A 16,151-nucleotide genomic window follows, 5' to 3' on the forward strand; every position below is an offset into this window, starting at 1 on the left:
CAAAAACGATCGTTCTAAGGTCACCGAGCCTCTCATTTCACATCATAGCTTCACTCGAGTTTTTTTTTGTTTATTAATTTATTTGATAAGGCTCATCCGAATTAACTTTACAGATCCGAGGATTCTTGGTAACTATACAATACATCTTAATACTATAGTCAAAAGGTACAACACAATAAACACTTTATCTTCCACTATCCAAAAAGCCTCCTCCATCAGAACTGGAGCCGCTTCTAGTAGTTTCATTGTATGGCAAATTGTTGTACGCCAACGAGGGCCACTTGCCAAATAATGTATTTCTAGGCAATCTTTGAAAGTTTCTGCTTCCTTACTTCCTCGGGGACATCAAACTTGTGCTGGACGTATTTTGCCATTCGTCACGATTTGGAGCCTTCTGCACTTTGTACATATGCAGTCCCTCCCGGTCCTTGGCTCTCTGAACGAAAGACTTACTTACTTACTTAAGGGTCCTGTGCACAACCAGCGGTGCAAAGGGCCAACGTGAAAAACTTCCATCCTGGACGGCTGCTCGCTTTTGCCTTGACCTGGGTGCAGGTCAGATTCCTATCGACTTGCTTAATTTCCTTATTGAGGCTCCGCCGCCATGAGCCGCTGGGTCTGCCTCTGCTGCGATGTCCTGCTGGATTCCAATCCAGCGCTTGCTTGCAAATTTCGTTTCCGCCCCATCGAAGTGTGTGGCCGACCTACCTCCACTATCGCTCTCGAGTTTCTGTTGCTGTCGGCTTCTGATGACATCGACAATGGAGCTCGGCATTCGAGATCCAGTTGTGAGGCCACCAGGCACGAATTATATACCGCAGGCATCGGTTGATGAGGACCTGCAGCTTTTGAGTGTTCTCCGCTGATACACACTACGTCTCGCTGGCGTATAACAACACAGATTTCACGTTCGAGTTGAAAATTCGGATTTTGGTGTGTTTACTTATCTGGTTGGATCTCCATACGTTTCGTAATTTCGCAAAGGCAGCCCTAGCCTTCTTGATTCGTGCACTTATATCGCTCTTGGTCCCGCCGTCCGACGCTATTTGGCTGCCAAGATGTTGGAAACTTTCGACCTTCTCCACTGCTTGCCCCGCTACCGTAAATTTGGAAGGGTTGCCCGTGTTGATATCCAACGATTTGGTCTTGTTGACGTTGATGGTGAGACCCGCCGCAGAGGAGCGTTCGGCAAGGTCATTGAGCTTACTCTGCATATCAGAGCACCGTTGTGCTAGTAGAGCAACATCATCAGCCAAAGCAGCCCACGGTTCGGTACACGGTCAATTGCACCTACCATGATCTCGTCGATTACGATGAGAAACAGTAGCGGTGATAGTATACATCCTTGTTTCACACCAGCGACTACCCGGATAGGGTCGGAGAAGGCTCCGTTATGCAGAACTCTACACGTGAAAGCCTCATACTGCGCTTCGATGAGGTTGACGATTTTATCCGGGACTCCCTTGCGTCTCAGGGCGCCCCACAGATTCTCGTGATTGAGACGGTCGAAAGCAGTCAAGTAGTCAATGAATACCAAATAAAGGGACTCTTGGAATTCAATTCCTGCTCCAGGATGATGCGGAGCGTGACAATATGGTCCACACAAGATCTTCCGGCACGGAATCCTGCCTGCTGCCGTCGGAGAGTCGCGTCGATCTTCTCCTGTATCCGATTCAGGATAACTTTGCACAGAACTTTGAGAACAATACACAGTAACATGATGCCTCGCCAATTGTCGCACACAGTCAGATCCGAGGGGGACGACACATCTAAATCTCAATTCTAGGTGCTCAACAAATCTCACACTAGCTAACCAATCTTCGAAAAATCTTCTTTAATTTCTCGCATCTACTTGCATCGTGCATCATCTTTTTGCAAGAAATCTTCAGAATCGTCATAAATCTTCTTACTATCTACTCAGCGTGCGCGCAGCTAACCACAGCAAAAAACAATTTTTCCTTCATCGTAGATAGAGTCGCCCCCCTCGGTCAGATCCCCCTTCTTTGGAACCTTCACTAAGATGCTTTGCATCCAGTCGGCCGAAAAAGTCACGGTGTCCCAGATATTACAGAAAAGTTGATGCAACATTTGTGTGGATAGCATGGGGTCAGCTTTGAGCATCTCTGCTGATATGCGATCGACCCCTGTAGCCTTTTTGTATTTAATGCAAGGATACTGCAGCCTTGTTGGATTTCATGCTTCGGATAGCTTCTCTACGCTCCTCAATCTTCCGCCAGGTTTCATCTGTGATCCACTCTTTCCTCTGGGTGCGCAGCTCACCCAAGTTGTTCTCGCTTGTTTCTATAAAGGCATTCTTGATGGCCGTCCATTGTTCTTCTACGCTGCCACCTTCTGGAACGTCCGCAGCTCGAGTCTCAAGTTTTTAAACAAAAAACCTTTTTACCGCTGGATCTTCAAGTCGGCGTGTGTTGAACCGCCGCCCGAGTCTCTCCTCCCGTCGCTAGATCCGCGCCATGCGTAGGCGGATTTCGCCGATTAGAAGGTGATGGTCAGACGCGATGTCGGCGCTGCGTTTATTCCGGACATCAAGAAGGCTCCGTCTCCATTTTCGGCTGATGCAGATGTGGTCGATCTGATTTTCGGTATGTCCATCACGGGAAACCCACGTGACTTTGTGCACTGGCCGATGGGGGAAGAGCGAGCCCCCGAACACCATGTCGTTATAGCCACAAAATTCTGCAAACAGCTCACCGTTCTCGCTCATTTCGCCGAGTCCATGGCGTCCCATGACACGCTCATAGTCCGTGTTGTCGGAGCCGATCTTCGCATTGAAGTCGCTAGTGTGGATCTTGATGTCACCCTTTGGAACCTTATCCACGACGGCATTCAGTTGACTGTAAAAATTCTCCTTGTCCTGTAGCTCGGCAGCATCGGTTGGCGCATAACATTGGATTATGGTAAGGTTACGAACCCGTGTTCTAAATCTGGTAACGATTATCCTCTCATTAACAGGCTCCCACTTGATGAGCGCAGCACTTGACTGGACGCTAAGTAGGAGACCAACTCCACGATGGCGGGGAGCGTTTTCACCTCGAATACCAGAGTATAGTAGTACCTGTCCCGACGACAGTTTGTGTTCTCCAAAGTTTGGCCAACGAACTTCACTCAGTCCCATGATTTCTAGCTTTATGCGTCGCGCCTCGTTGGCGAGTTGTGCCAGTTGACCCTGCTGGGCGTTCCATGATCCAATTCGTGTCCGTTGTTTTGCGCTAAAACTCGTTGCCGTTAAATCAGTTCGATGTCTTTCTCTGTTGGTTTCCGTAACAATTGTAAAGGTTTCAGAGACAGTAGGTGGTTGGCCTAAGGTCTCCTATCCGCCGTGATGGGGCTGCCATCTTAGATGTAGCTTCCGGGGAATAGCATTTCTTATGCAGCCTGCTGGATGCCAGTCAGACGCTGTTTGAGCCGCACCTCCATGATGAACAGACGCTCGGGTTGGCGAAGCATTTCCTCTATCACCGTGCTATGGTTACCGCGCCAGTGTTCCTGTCGCACCTCCTCATTCTGCTATTGTCGGATTGACAACATTGCCCAGGCTACGCCAACCAGCTGTGTCCATGTTTCAGCTGGCAGTCTTTTGTGATCATATGACTCGTGGAGGCGTGAGGTAGGAACTTGTGAGGACCGAAGCTAGGTATATCGCTCCTACCAGATTGTCACTCACCATTTTGTAGCCCGAACGAAAGACTTGGACAGATTTAATTTTTTGACCACATCCCTGACCGAAGCATTGGGATTCCGCTTTCAAGACACGCTTGTGATCCTGATCACTAATAGAACATCCATTCTAACCGCATTTCTCCCTTCCGTTCGATGCTCACACGACTCACCGTTGACTGCACGATTCCGAGTTGTTTTCCGATGTCCCGATGAGAGAGTTGAGGATTTTCCAGGTGCTTGCGGAAAATCAATTCGCGACGTTGCTTTTCGAGTGACGCCATTTTTTTTTTTCCAAAAAATGGAAAGACTGACAGCGATAAAAATACACTGTAAACAATACACTTTAAACAAATACAGCGTTTTTTCCGTGATGCAATTTGATGTGGGACACCCTTTAGAGAAGACAATGTTAGCCTCCCACCCCGAGTTCAGATTGACGTTGAAGAAATCGAGGTGGTCGACGAGTTCGTGTCTTTGTGCTCACTGGTGACCGCCGAAAATGATACCAGCAGAGACATTCAAAGACGCATTATGGCGTACCTACTTTGGACTCCGGAGGACGCTCCGGACGAATAAAATTCGCCGCCGCACGAAGATGACTATCCACAAGACCCTGGTTAGACCGGTGGTCCTCTACGGCAACGAGACCTTGACTATGATCGTGGAGGACCACGATGGTGGTGGTGGTGTTTTCGAACGGAACGTGTTGCATACCATCTACAGTGGAGTGCACTGCCTTTAATCGCATATCAGTCCCATTGTTGCTTGATTTCCTATCCATATGGGACTGTTATGCGATTATGGGTAGTGCAATTCCCATGTAAATATTTGAAAAATCTTAGTCAATTTATTGATCATTTATTCAATTTAAAATCTGTTGTAATGAAGCCTGATTTGAAAAGCAAAACTTGAACTTGAATTATGGACGTTTGCATTTCAGGATGGGACTGATACGTGATTATTTTGCTTGATGGGACAAACTGACTTGATGTTGTTTTCACATTTTTCACTATCAAAATCCAAAGTTTTATCACATAATATGATAGTAGATGCCAAATGATAGTTGATAGCATTGTTATCTCAAAATTGATGAAAATCTATATGGGAATGATATGCGATTATAGGCAGTGCATATGGATGACGGAACGTGGAGGAGGCGAATAAACCACGAATTGCATCACCTGCTGGGAGAACCATCCATCGTCCACATTGCAAAAATTGGGCAACTATGGTGGGTTGGGCACGGAAAATGGTTCTCGAAAGCGACCCAACAGGAACAAGAAGAAGAGGCGCGCAGCGGGCAAGGTGAATCGACCAAGTAGAAAGCAACCTGCGGACCCTTCGCAGACTACGAACAGTTGCTTTTCTCGATGATTTCTAGGGTTTCAAAGCAGCATTTGTGTAGGCGAGCCTTAACTTTTTAAGAAATCATCGATAGAAGTCATTGTTTACAAAAGCTGTTATGCCCCAATTACAGCTCTATCTAGAATTGTGACCCTACCATTGGGATTTCTTCAGCACAAGTCGATCTTCAAATACGAGTCTTATACCTTGTACAAACATACCGAGTAGTACCTCTGTACTCCATTAAGCATCCCAATCGACGTAGATTAAATGAGTACAGCGGTGCTACTGTGCATGTCGGTCATAAGTATTATATTATAATCATAACCGATTTGTAGTACGTCTATTCTACTACTGTAAAAAGTTTAAATAAAACATCCACTAACTTAACTAAATTACCTACTATGTACACACAAATCCGCAGAGTCCGCCTGCCTAGAGAAAATCCTCTTTTCCATCCGTATTGACAAACTGAATGGAATATTGAATGAACTTGACATCCTCGTCTTCTTCCTCCTCCACGATATCCGAAGGGGCGCTCCGTTCTTCCAGGATAATGCTTTCGGCATTGATAGCTGAGTTCCGTTGGAATGATTGCAACAGTACTGAAAAGGAAAATCAATACACTTTGTAGAACAATCGATCAGTTGTCAACGCGGAACCGCGTCTTACTTGACTCTCCCCGGTGGTTGGTCTTGATGTGCGTTGCCAGGGCACTATTCGATGCAAACGATTTCGGACAGTCCATACAACCGAAAGGCCGCTCTTTGGTGTGCGTGCGGATGTGAACTTGCAGCGTGGAAGGTCGATCGAACGATTTGTTGCAGTACTCACAGACGAACAACCTTGGCTGGATGTTTCGCACGTGAATGTTGTGCTTCTTGCCGAGGTGGACCTCCAGATTGACCTACGGTGGACAAATTATGTTGTGGTATAAGTTTTAACAAAATTAAACCTCCTTCGAAGAGGATTACCTTCTGCGAAAATGACGTATCACATTGCGGGCATTTGAACGGTTTCTCCTGTGTGTGCACGCGCGCATGCTTGTCAAGTAAACTTTTGTACAGAAACTGCTTCGGACAGCTGGCACAGACAAACACCTTGGGATGCATTTTCCGTTTGTGCTTCTTTAGCAGCCTTTCCGTTTTGAACGTCTTCAGGCAAACCGTACAGCGGTACAATCCATCATCTACGGTAATCGTATCATCATCACCCTGCACGATCAGCTCAGCGTTCTCGTTCTGAGCAATCATATCGATACTCTCCTGGAGGGATATTTCGTTCTTGTGCTGCGATTTGATGTGCTCGTAATAGTTGGTAATATCGGCGAATCGATCCGTGCAAAGCGTGCAAGCGTGAGGATACTTCTTCCAGTGGGTTTTCAAATGAATTTTCAGTTCGCTCAATCGAATGCATTTCTTTCCGCAAACGGAGCAGGTATACTTCTTGAGTGGTTCTTCTCCAGTGTGCTTTCGCAGATGGATTGAGAGGTTAATCTTTTGGGAAAAACTGAAATGACCGAATGACCTGAGTAAGTTGGATTAAACAACAGCAGCAAATTTGGGATACCTTTTACCGCAGGTGCCACAAACGTGGGGCTTCAAACCGGTGTGCACAAACAAATGTTTCTTAAGAGCACTTTCGTAAGGGAAACCTTTATTGCAGTACGTGCAAAAATGTTTCTGAAATTTAAACATTAGCATACCTTCAAAATATTGAACAAATTCGAACAAACTTACATCCACTCTTTTCTCCTTTGAATTCGAAGGGAACGAATCTTCCAGCATTTCAACCGTGCCATAATCAGTGATGTTATCCCTTTCGATTACAGATTCATCGTCCAATGCTTCCATCATTAGTTGACTGCTTTCATCGTGCATTTCTTCCTTCACCAGAACATACTCCTGACCATCAGCATCGGTCACCTCCGAGGTGGTTATCACGCTACCCTCCTCGATCAAACTATCCATTCCCACCTCCGTCGGAGTTTCTTCCACAAACAGCCTATCGCAGTCGTCTTCTTGCTGAAGCTGTTCCTCTGCCTCCTCTAAACTAAAATTATCCGAAACGACCAATTCGAACTCATTCTCTGCTTCCGCCACATCCTCTACCTCTTGTAGTTGTTCCTCTTCGATTTCATCCAACGGTGAGACATTATCTTCCCGGTTAATTTTCATCGGTAGCTGCATCGAATGACAATCCAAAGTGCTAACCCGTTCAATCAACTCATCATCTGATTCATCTTCCGACTGCAGGAAATAGTACTTTCCATCGGCATACTCAATTCCGATGGCCTTCGTCGGTTGGGCTAACTCAATTTCCGATGGTGTCAGCAGTCCGTTGTTCGGTACAAATGCAGCTTCTTCCGGAACTGATAAATCTGTCCCAGCCTGAAAGATCCCCATTTCGTCTGGAGCCGAAATCAGGTTGCTCTCATCATCCACTAGATCGCTGGTATCGACAAAATCTTGTAGCAAAGGATTTGTATCATCTACCGGGTGTGGCAGTAACGATTCTGGTGGAACCGATAGGGGGAAAATAGTGGGAACGGCAGTCGGCAGCAGGAATCGATAACCATGCACGGGATGCCTTCCGAAAGCTTCATCGGCAAAGTGGCAACTGCAGATCTTGGTGCTCAGGGTTACTTCCGAGCCAGGGAATAGCGCATCGTTGACGGTAAGAATGTTGAGCCATTCAGTGCGGAACGAAACATCCGTTGGGAAACTGTAAGAATATTTTGAGACAAAAAAAAAAACATGCAATCAAGGAATCAACCCTAGAAAAGATCAGACTCTTACCTGACGAAGAAAACGGATGTGCAGTTTACGACGTTTTCGTCCGTGTCGCAATTTCTAATGCAACAGCGAATCATCCCGCAAACTTTATCGATTTGTGTGGATTCTTTGCATGGGAAAATTTTCAAAAATACACGAAAATTTTAGAATCTGGACGCAATAAACTTGTTTTCATAATTTTCTTTTGTTGATATTATTGATGTTTACCTTTTACGTCATCAGACACTGGGTGCTGTCAAAGTGCTGGCAGTCATCGTGTAGGGGCTAGCCGATTTTTTTGTAAGCCACGCAAATCATCGATTTGATGCAAGATTTGATGCCATCTATTTCTCAAAGTGCGAACTATAACGGGTGGCAACTAAAATTTTGGAATTTCTTTCTCAAGCTGTCAAAAAAAGACAAACATACTTGAAGAAGATCTGATTTATTGAATTTAAAGATACATTGTCCATTGTTGAAAAAAAATTAGTGAACATTTGAAAACGGTCCGTAATCGGATGTTCGGCGAAGCTTCCGTTTGATGTCGGAACAGGAGCGTTGTACCAACAATCAATACGAAACTAACGATTTTAAATTGGCTCACCACTTTAGTAGCCTATTGGTCCCACACGGTGTTTCGCGAAAACCCATTAATGGGTATAAAAACACCCATTTCCGCTAAAAGTGCCCCTCCTCATTTAATAGGTAAACTATGGTTTACTTATTAATGGGTAAATGGGGTATCTGTCAATAAATGGGTGTTTTTTTACCCATCTTCTTAAATTGTGTTTTTCGTAAAATGGGTAAAAAATACCCATTTCTTCAAATGGAGGATGCTGGTGCTGGGTTATTTGTCCTCGTGGATATAAAAAACTTTCTAATATTTACATTGAAAATAAATACAGTTTAGCGAAAAAAAATATTACACGAGATATTATAATATCATATTGGATAACACTGTATAGACTTATCCGTAAGTCTCGCCAATGTTTCGGAATCTAACCTTTTCCAGAGATCGTCCATTTTTGCTTAAAAAAAGCGGACGGAAACTGTTTACATTTCCAATGGTCGGTGACGGAATGAGACGAAAAAAATTCCAAGTGTTTTTTCACCCATTAGTGGGTAAAAAATATACCCATTATGCAATCGTGAACTGATTCTTTAAATGGGTATTTTTTCACCCATTTTATGATTTCCAAATTCCCCCATTTTTTGACAGCTGCATACATGGTTTGAAAATGGGTATTTTTTACCCATAAATGGGTTTTCACGAAACACCGTGCAAGCAAACGATTAACGTACCCTATTCTAGTCAAAATTCTAGTACTACGCAATGTTTGTTTTGATTCGCTATGAAAGTTTGACAGATAAAATGAGGGGTTATTGGTTTTACCTATGTTTCGAGGGGTGATTCAACAAGCTTGGGACCAAAGATAGTACCAGAGGTGAGCCAAAAAGTTGAGCACGTTTCTTCGGGACCTACTTGTCTTAGAGTTACCTCTATGGTTGTACCATAGAGGTAACTCTAAGACTAGAAGGTCCCGAAATAACGTGCTCAACTTTTTGGCTCAGCTCTGGTACTCTCTTCGGTCCCAAGCTAATCGATTCACCCCTCGAAACATAAGAAAAACCAATAACCCCTCATTTTATCTGTCAAACTTTCATAGCGAATCAAAACAAACATTGCGTAGTACTATAATTTCGACTAGAATGGGGAACGTTAATCGTTTGCTTGGGACCAATTGGAAGATTGCCGCAAAAGCTCAACGCAGATGTCACCACTGCATGATGATGATAATGTTGACAGACTGCATATAAAATTCGTGAAAATTAGCATTAAATCATAATTTTCATCAAGCCTACGTGAAATCCTTCCAATATAACATGCGAATTGAAGATAAAAACGTTTTTACGATCAGACTGATGTGCATCTTTGACTTTTCCAGGTGAACTTTCATAAGATATATTCATTTCATTTCATGGCTCCATCAATGCTGCATCGTAAATATGATGGTAAACAGAAGTAAATTGCTCAATTACTCAAAATAAAGATGATTTGTCATCTTGTTTTCACTTTGAAGACCATCTAGCACCATTTTATAGCATGGTGCGTGTTGAGTAAATCAAGTTCCGGTGCGTTTTCCGTCGAAAATTGTGAGTATCAATATGTTTGCTAAAATGAACATTTATTTAATATTGGCGTCCTATACAACCAATTCTCTATTACCACCAGCATGATACAACCTTTCCTAAGCAAATTCACTTAATGTCCACTTTCATCTTAGTGAAAATCGCACATATTTACCATTTTCTGAAAAATGCAGCTGCGCAGGAGGTAACCTCTCCCTGTGGGTGCAAACTTGTTATGCATAATTTGCCATGAAAACATCTCCGATCCATACCGAAATAATAACAAATAGTTTTCAAACACGTTTTCTTACACGATTCAAGCAAAAGTTTCCACGGAAAATTATTAGTTTTTCTTTATGGACCGATCTGCCCCAAAAATCGTCTGTTTTACTTGGAAAAATTGGAAACTATCCTCCCTCTAGTAGTTCTCACTTCGAAATGTAGGAGGCGAAAGCTTGGAAAAGTTTCACTGCAAGACGCCAATACATAAACGAAGCTCTGGTCGACATTTCAGCGAAAAAGTTAAGCCAACCCTACATCGACCTGACCTCTATCAAACCCCAAACCCGATGTTGACCCAACATAAACCCAAAGTTGACCCGACAACAACACGACACTGGGTCGAAATCGAACTTAAATTTGCCTTACATTGATCCGAAATCGGATCAACTTGTCTGTTCGGGACCATTATACTGGGTTTCTTACACGGTAAGAAAAAAGTACCCAACGGCCAGTTCACTTTTACCTACTTTTGACTAGTTTGTCTCCTTTTCTCCTTCTAATGTTGTCAAAAACGGAAGAGCAAAACCACCCAACAGGGGTAGTAAAGTGTGGGAACCCAACGTTGAGTATAATCATATTTACCTACTTTTGGGTACAACTAACTTACTTTTGGGTAGAAAGCGAGTGGAAAATTCCATACGAATTGCACACAAGTAAATGAAAACTACTTTGACCCGCTTTACCTACTTTTCGGTTCCTGCACTATACTGCCGAGATGAGTGAAAAGAACTTACTTTTGGGTACTTTTTTTCTTACCGTGTACATAGTCCACTGCCGTATATCAAATGATAGTGAGTGACTCAATTGACAGTGACAATGAGCTTCGAATGAGAAAGGGGCTCTTCAAATTATGGTCATGTGAGAATTCGTTTTCACAGAATTGGTTCATCTTCAATCTAATGATATGAAAATTAACAGCACTGGCTGTGACAGTGAAACTCAGCAAGAAGAGAAAGAAGAATCGGAGCCAATCCGATGGCACGATTGGTCGTGACGATGTCACTGCGACGAACATATCGGAGATTTTTGTAACCCTGCCGAAACCGAGAATTCTGCCGAAATGAGCGTGACAAAAGTGAAGCTACCTCCGTTGGTAGTGAAAAATGACCATCTTAACGAGCTCATCGTGGATCTGGCGTCGCTGGGCGTCAACGCCGAATTCAAGTTGGGCAGTGTCGGCACCAAGGAGGTGCTCCGTAGGAAAACGGAGTTTGACTCGCCCACCTGAGGATTTCTAAGGTAGAATTCTTCACCCACTACATTCCCGTTGAGAAACCATTCAAGGTTGTCATGAAGCTGAAATCAGGAATCGGTACAAGCTGGCCCCAAGTGCCGTCTATCGAATGACAAGGAGGGACGAGAATGTGAAGACGTATCCGGATTTTTTTTTTCCTGGCACACTTCTAGAAGGGAACGGTGGCGCTTAACGCGTTGAAAGCCATCCGCTCCATCAATTCCATCATCGCCCGCTGGGAACCATCGCGATGTGACTCATTGCCAACAGTGGCTGAACTTTGGACACGGCATCCGCAACTGCAACATTAAGCAACGTTGCGGCAATAGCGCTAAACTCCACACCACTTCCAAATGTACTGCGGATGAAGATGCAGCGTCCAAATGCGCCAACTGTTGTGGTGCCCACCAAGGATCCGATAAGCAGTGCCCTAAATGCTCGTCTACCAACATCATCCAGGACAAAGGAAGGATAAGGCCCCAGCTTTCAGGGCGGAGGACTTTCCACCTCTCCATGGACAAGCGAATTCACGGATGAGATCTACTCCCCGTCAAGAAGCCTCTGGTGATTCTGCAGGACAATCTTCTCGTATCAGAGGACTGGAGATCTGGGCGAAAACGTTAAATAGCCTGTCTGAACAGGCAGATTACTTCCAAAAGGGACTCACTTCGAAATTAAAGTTTCGGGCGTGTTGTCCAGAATCTGAAGGACCACTCCATACCATTCTGGAAGGTAGCCAAGGTCTTGAAAACTCATCCCAAAGCTGTTCCTCCCAGAATCGAAAATGATGACGATTGGCTCTTAATCACCCCACAGGAGAAAGCTAATGCGATCGGCGAGCATGTCGCTATCGCATTTGTTTGGCTCGAACATCCTAAGTCCGCTCGATGATTATTATTATTATTTATCTTTATTAGGGAGGCTTTCAGCCTTGGGCTGGTTCGCCTCCGCTCGATGATAAGGTTGTGCAATGCGTCCACAATTTAGATGCCTCCTCTTGTGTCGTACCACCGGAGGATAAAATTGCGTTTGAACAAATTTGCTTAGCCGGCGCCGGTGGTATAGAGGTAAGCGTGACTGTTTTCTAACACCCCAATGGGTCTGGGTTCAATCCCAGTCGAGGTTGGTGGGATTTTTCTGAGGCATAAAAATCTCTGGTCACGTCTTCCTTCGGAAGGGAAGTAAAGCCGTTGGTCCCGGCCCATGTGTGTTGAATGGGTGCGATATCCTACGCAGGTGTGGAAGCTGCCTTCCTGCACATTCGATTGCCGTCAATGGATGGCAATCGATGTCCGTCGGTGATTGGCACTAGATTGCGGAACAGAGACCGACGTTAAATAAAAGAAAAAGAAAATTTGCTTAGCGCTCAAAACACCACTAATAGGGTAGAGCGCTACTTCGTCGTAATCACCCATTTCCGTTCTATCGATCAGAAAAGATCAATAATATCAATGATTTCACCATGCACAAATCAATAATAGGTTTGTTCCGATGCGTTAGTTCAACATAATCCTATTAAAGCGCATTGTATAAATATTTACGCTCAATGTTCTCAACACAAAAGAAGTGCTCCTAGCAAATCCCCTTTTTCTACGTGTATCCTTAGGACGAAGAAAATCTAAAGGCGTTTCAATACGTGCGGACGGAATTGAAACTCCTAGGACGACTTAAGAATAAAAACAGTATTGGATTTTAAACAATATCTCAACAATTGACCACTTTGTCAAGCAGTTTTGGCGTGACTTTCTACCAGTGATTTCACAAAACTGGACCAAATAATTTATATTTTTATATGAAACGCACAAATGTTGGCTAATTTTCTCGAGGTTCTAGAAGAAAAAAATCTCAAAATAATGTTTTATTTTAAAGTTCGAGTGGTAGTAAACGTCATTTTAAGTACTCGAATAAAGTGGTTAATTTGTGATTCTTTATCAAGTCTAACTGTACTTATGGAAAGGTGAATAAATTTAGAAGTCATTTTTGGCATAAATATTCAATTCTTTGTTCAAACCCGTTCAAAACAGAAAGGTAAAACGTGGGTTGTGCTAAGTAGCATGCTTGGCATACACAGTTTTGGTCAAGAACTGTTCATTTGCTAATAACTTTGCACATAGTTGACGGAACATAGTTCTTTTTGAAGCAGGAGATAGAATAGAGTGTAAGCTTGTTATAGATATGTAAAAAAAAAAGTAGATTTTAATGCTAGTAGTAAACTGTATTTGTTTTTGCGTTGTAAAAATGGGGTGAGAAATGCTCACTACACATCTCGGAATTTAAGTGTTAAATTGATTAGTGTTGATTGAAATGTTAAGTTTTACCTAATCTTCGCATATCTATAATAACTATAAGCCTAATCCACAGACAAACAGACATAACACTTTGAGTATTTCTCACTGTAAAACATCGTCGTTAAAACATTACCGCCATCTGTTGAGTACACTGTGGTGGGCACTACGCTGAACAGATGGCGGTAGTGTTTAAACGACAGACGCAAGGGGATTGACTATGCGCGCCACTAGTGGCGGTACTACCAACTACGATGCTTTTAAATTGTCCGTTAAATGCTTGTTCGATGAACAACTTGCGAGTGTTATGTCTGTTTGTCTGTGCCTAATCTATCAATTACTTAAAAAAAAAAAAATTTCAACATCTGAGTGAACAGGCATTACCAAATGAGCAGTTGGTGTGTACAACTTGTAAGAAACGGCTAGCTCACCGGTACTCTTACCTGTCTCTAGGGCGGCTCATCCACTTATTCGGAGGACTCACAACCCAACACTAAAGCGAAGTGGACAACACAGTTTTCTAAGTCGACATGCATGGGCTCGCGTAGTTTCAAAAGAATAACATACAAAATAGATAGGGGAATTAACGTATTCTCGGCAACCTAAGCAGCGACCTTCTTTCTATAGCCTTTTTCTCTAAGGAACGCACACATATGCAGTATTGGTTTGTTTACAATCTTTTGCTGCCAGCTGCTCTAGCAATTTCAGTCGAAGGAATTGTCAAAAACTGTTTTGAAACGCTTTTAAAAAGCTCCAATCTTCTCTAGTGAGAGCGAGTATTGTCGGCCACCAGTTTTTCTTCGGCAATCGTTCCATTTGAACTGCATGTAAATCTGCTGTTCTATTATCGGCAACTCAAAATCAGCTACAATTTGTAGTGCGTGCGTTTCATTTCAAGAAAACCTTGCTAGATTGCTTTTTCTCAGTGGTAAAAATATAGCTGAAAGCATAAAGAATCGTTTGAATGCATTCAGCGAAGTGTTTTCGTAAGAAAATCCAGTGAAAATAGTGTTTCAATTTGGGTTGCCGAAAATAGTCTGGCATGCCGAAGCCGTCATTTCCCCTATCATTTTCTTAAATTTTATTGAGGGACATATCACACAAAGGTGATGGTACCGGTGCGGCCGATCTGCAACGTTGGGGCCCTACATGCGGAGAGATAGGAAGGAGGGTTCTGTTTCATACCTGTTGCCCTGCAGGGGCTTGGAAGGAAGAGTAGAGCTGTTAGAGGTTAGGTGCTGTCCACGAAAATCGATCGCAGGATCCTCGGATGTTGGCTGCAGCTCTACCTTAGCCCGCAGACGGATGGGAAACTCATCGGCATCAGTAACAATAAGCGGGGGCGAACCCTCCGGACCTCACTGTACTTCTGCCTCAGAAACGTCCGTTTCACCAAACCGAACGCATGTGGCACAACGATAGTAAGGGGGTCTCGTTGGCCACTGGCTAGCCCGTCTCGTACATCGGAGATCAGGATGATGGAAGGGTCTTCGTCGTGTTGTTGTACCGTTCTCCTGCATTTCTCGCGCGGCCGGGATGTGGTTCTCCGTCCCTCTCACAAATCCTTGGGACACTTGATCTTGGCCGGCGGAGCCGGAGGCGTGTCGTAGTCACGTGTTCACCCAACCTACGACGCGGGGATGCTTCTGTTCTGTCCTGCCGGATGCTCTAAACTTGACTGGCGTGGCTGGGAACGGGTTCAATGTTCCGGAATACGTGGGGTAGCCGCACTGTCTGACCCGGAACCACGAGGATACTCAGAAGTCGTCCGTTCGTTCAAAAACCTGAAGCAGCTGGCTTCTGCCCGTAAAACGTGGCTACCACGCAGCGGGTAAAAAGTGGCAACTGCTGGCCTTGTAAAACGGCTGGTTCGGTAACAGGAGAAACTCGCTGATCGTGTTCTTCACCGAGGTCACAAACGCGGCGGAATACAGTCGCGGTTGGTCTCAAATACCTTTAATTTTCCGCACTCGGAGAGAAAAATACTCGATATTTTACACAGTTACTTCTTGACGTCTTCACTGGTCGGGCATCCAAAATCCACTGGCTGGTCTCCCTCTTTCCTTCCTCCTCTTTCCTTTCTCATTATCCATTATCTCGATCTCGATGCGGCGAAATCGCTTTTCGCCCGAAGCGGTGGATTAGCGATTATCCATATCCTCTCAAACTCGGCAATGATGAGGTAGAGATGCGAACAGTCCAGGCGTTAGTAAATTTTAATAGGGTTGTAAAATTTAGTTGCGGAGCTTTGCCGTCTTCTTTGTTATTTACATAAGTGAACGATGGAACAAACTAAGAACACGTACTTTATATTCGTGTGTTTGTTTCATCGTTTTATTTTCTTTTGGTTGTTAAATGTTGTCCTACATGCAAAGGTTCACAAATGTTTTTATTTTTGGTGCTGGTTGACTATTTGTAAGG

General features: G+C 44.0%; 1 protein-coding gene across 1 annotated transcript; it reads right to left on the bottom strand.

Moving 5' to 3' along the window:
* Positions 1-5,398: 5,398 nt before the first annotated feature.
* On the bottom strand, positions 5,399-7,990 carry LOC135699731 (gastrula zinc finger protein xFG20-1-like). Its single transcript, XM_065220070.1, has 6 exons — positions 7,824-7,990; positions 6,765-7,749; positions 6,595-6,707; positions 6,000-6,534; positions 5,698-5,932; positions 5,399-5,630 (listed from the first exon to the last, which is right to left on the bottom strand). Exons 1-6 carry the CDS (start codon positions 7,895-7,897, stop codon positions 5,461-5,463), a joined length of 2,112 nt encoding a protein of 703 aa, XP_065076142.1. The 5' UTR covers positions 7,898-7,990; the 3' UTR covers positions 5,399-5,460.
* Positions 7,991-16,151: the final 8,161 nt, after the last annotated feature.

This window comes from Ochlerotatus camptorhynchus, unplaced genomic scaffold (assembly GCF_037179485.1).
Source record: "Ochlerotatus camptorhynchus isolate MF236.1 unplaced genomic scaffold, CSIRO-AGI_Acam_v1.1 ptg000002l, whole genome shotgun sequence".
NCBI classification, from domain to species: Eukaryota; Metazoa; Arthropoda; class Insecta; order Diptera; family Culicidae; genus Ochlerotatus; species Ochlerotatus camptorhynchus.

Excerpts from the sequence above, each read along its gene's own strand:
- LOC135699731 (XM_065220070.1), bottom strand. The coding sequence starts at position 7,897 with ATGATTCGCTGTTGCATTAGAAATTGCGACACGGACGAAAACGTCGTA. Across the intron at positions 7,750-7,823 it reads ACATCCGTTTTCTTCGTCAG|TTTCCCAACGGATGTTTCGT; the intron begins GTAAGAGTCTGA and ends ATATTCTTACAG. Across the intron at positions 5,631-5,697 it reads CAACCACCGGGGAGAGTCAA|TACTGTTGCAATCATTCCAA; the intron begins GTAAGACGCGGT and ends TTTCCTTTTCAG.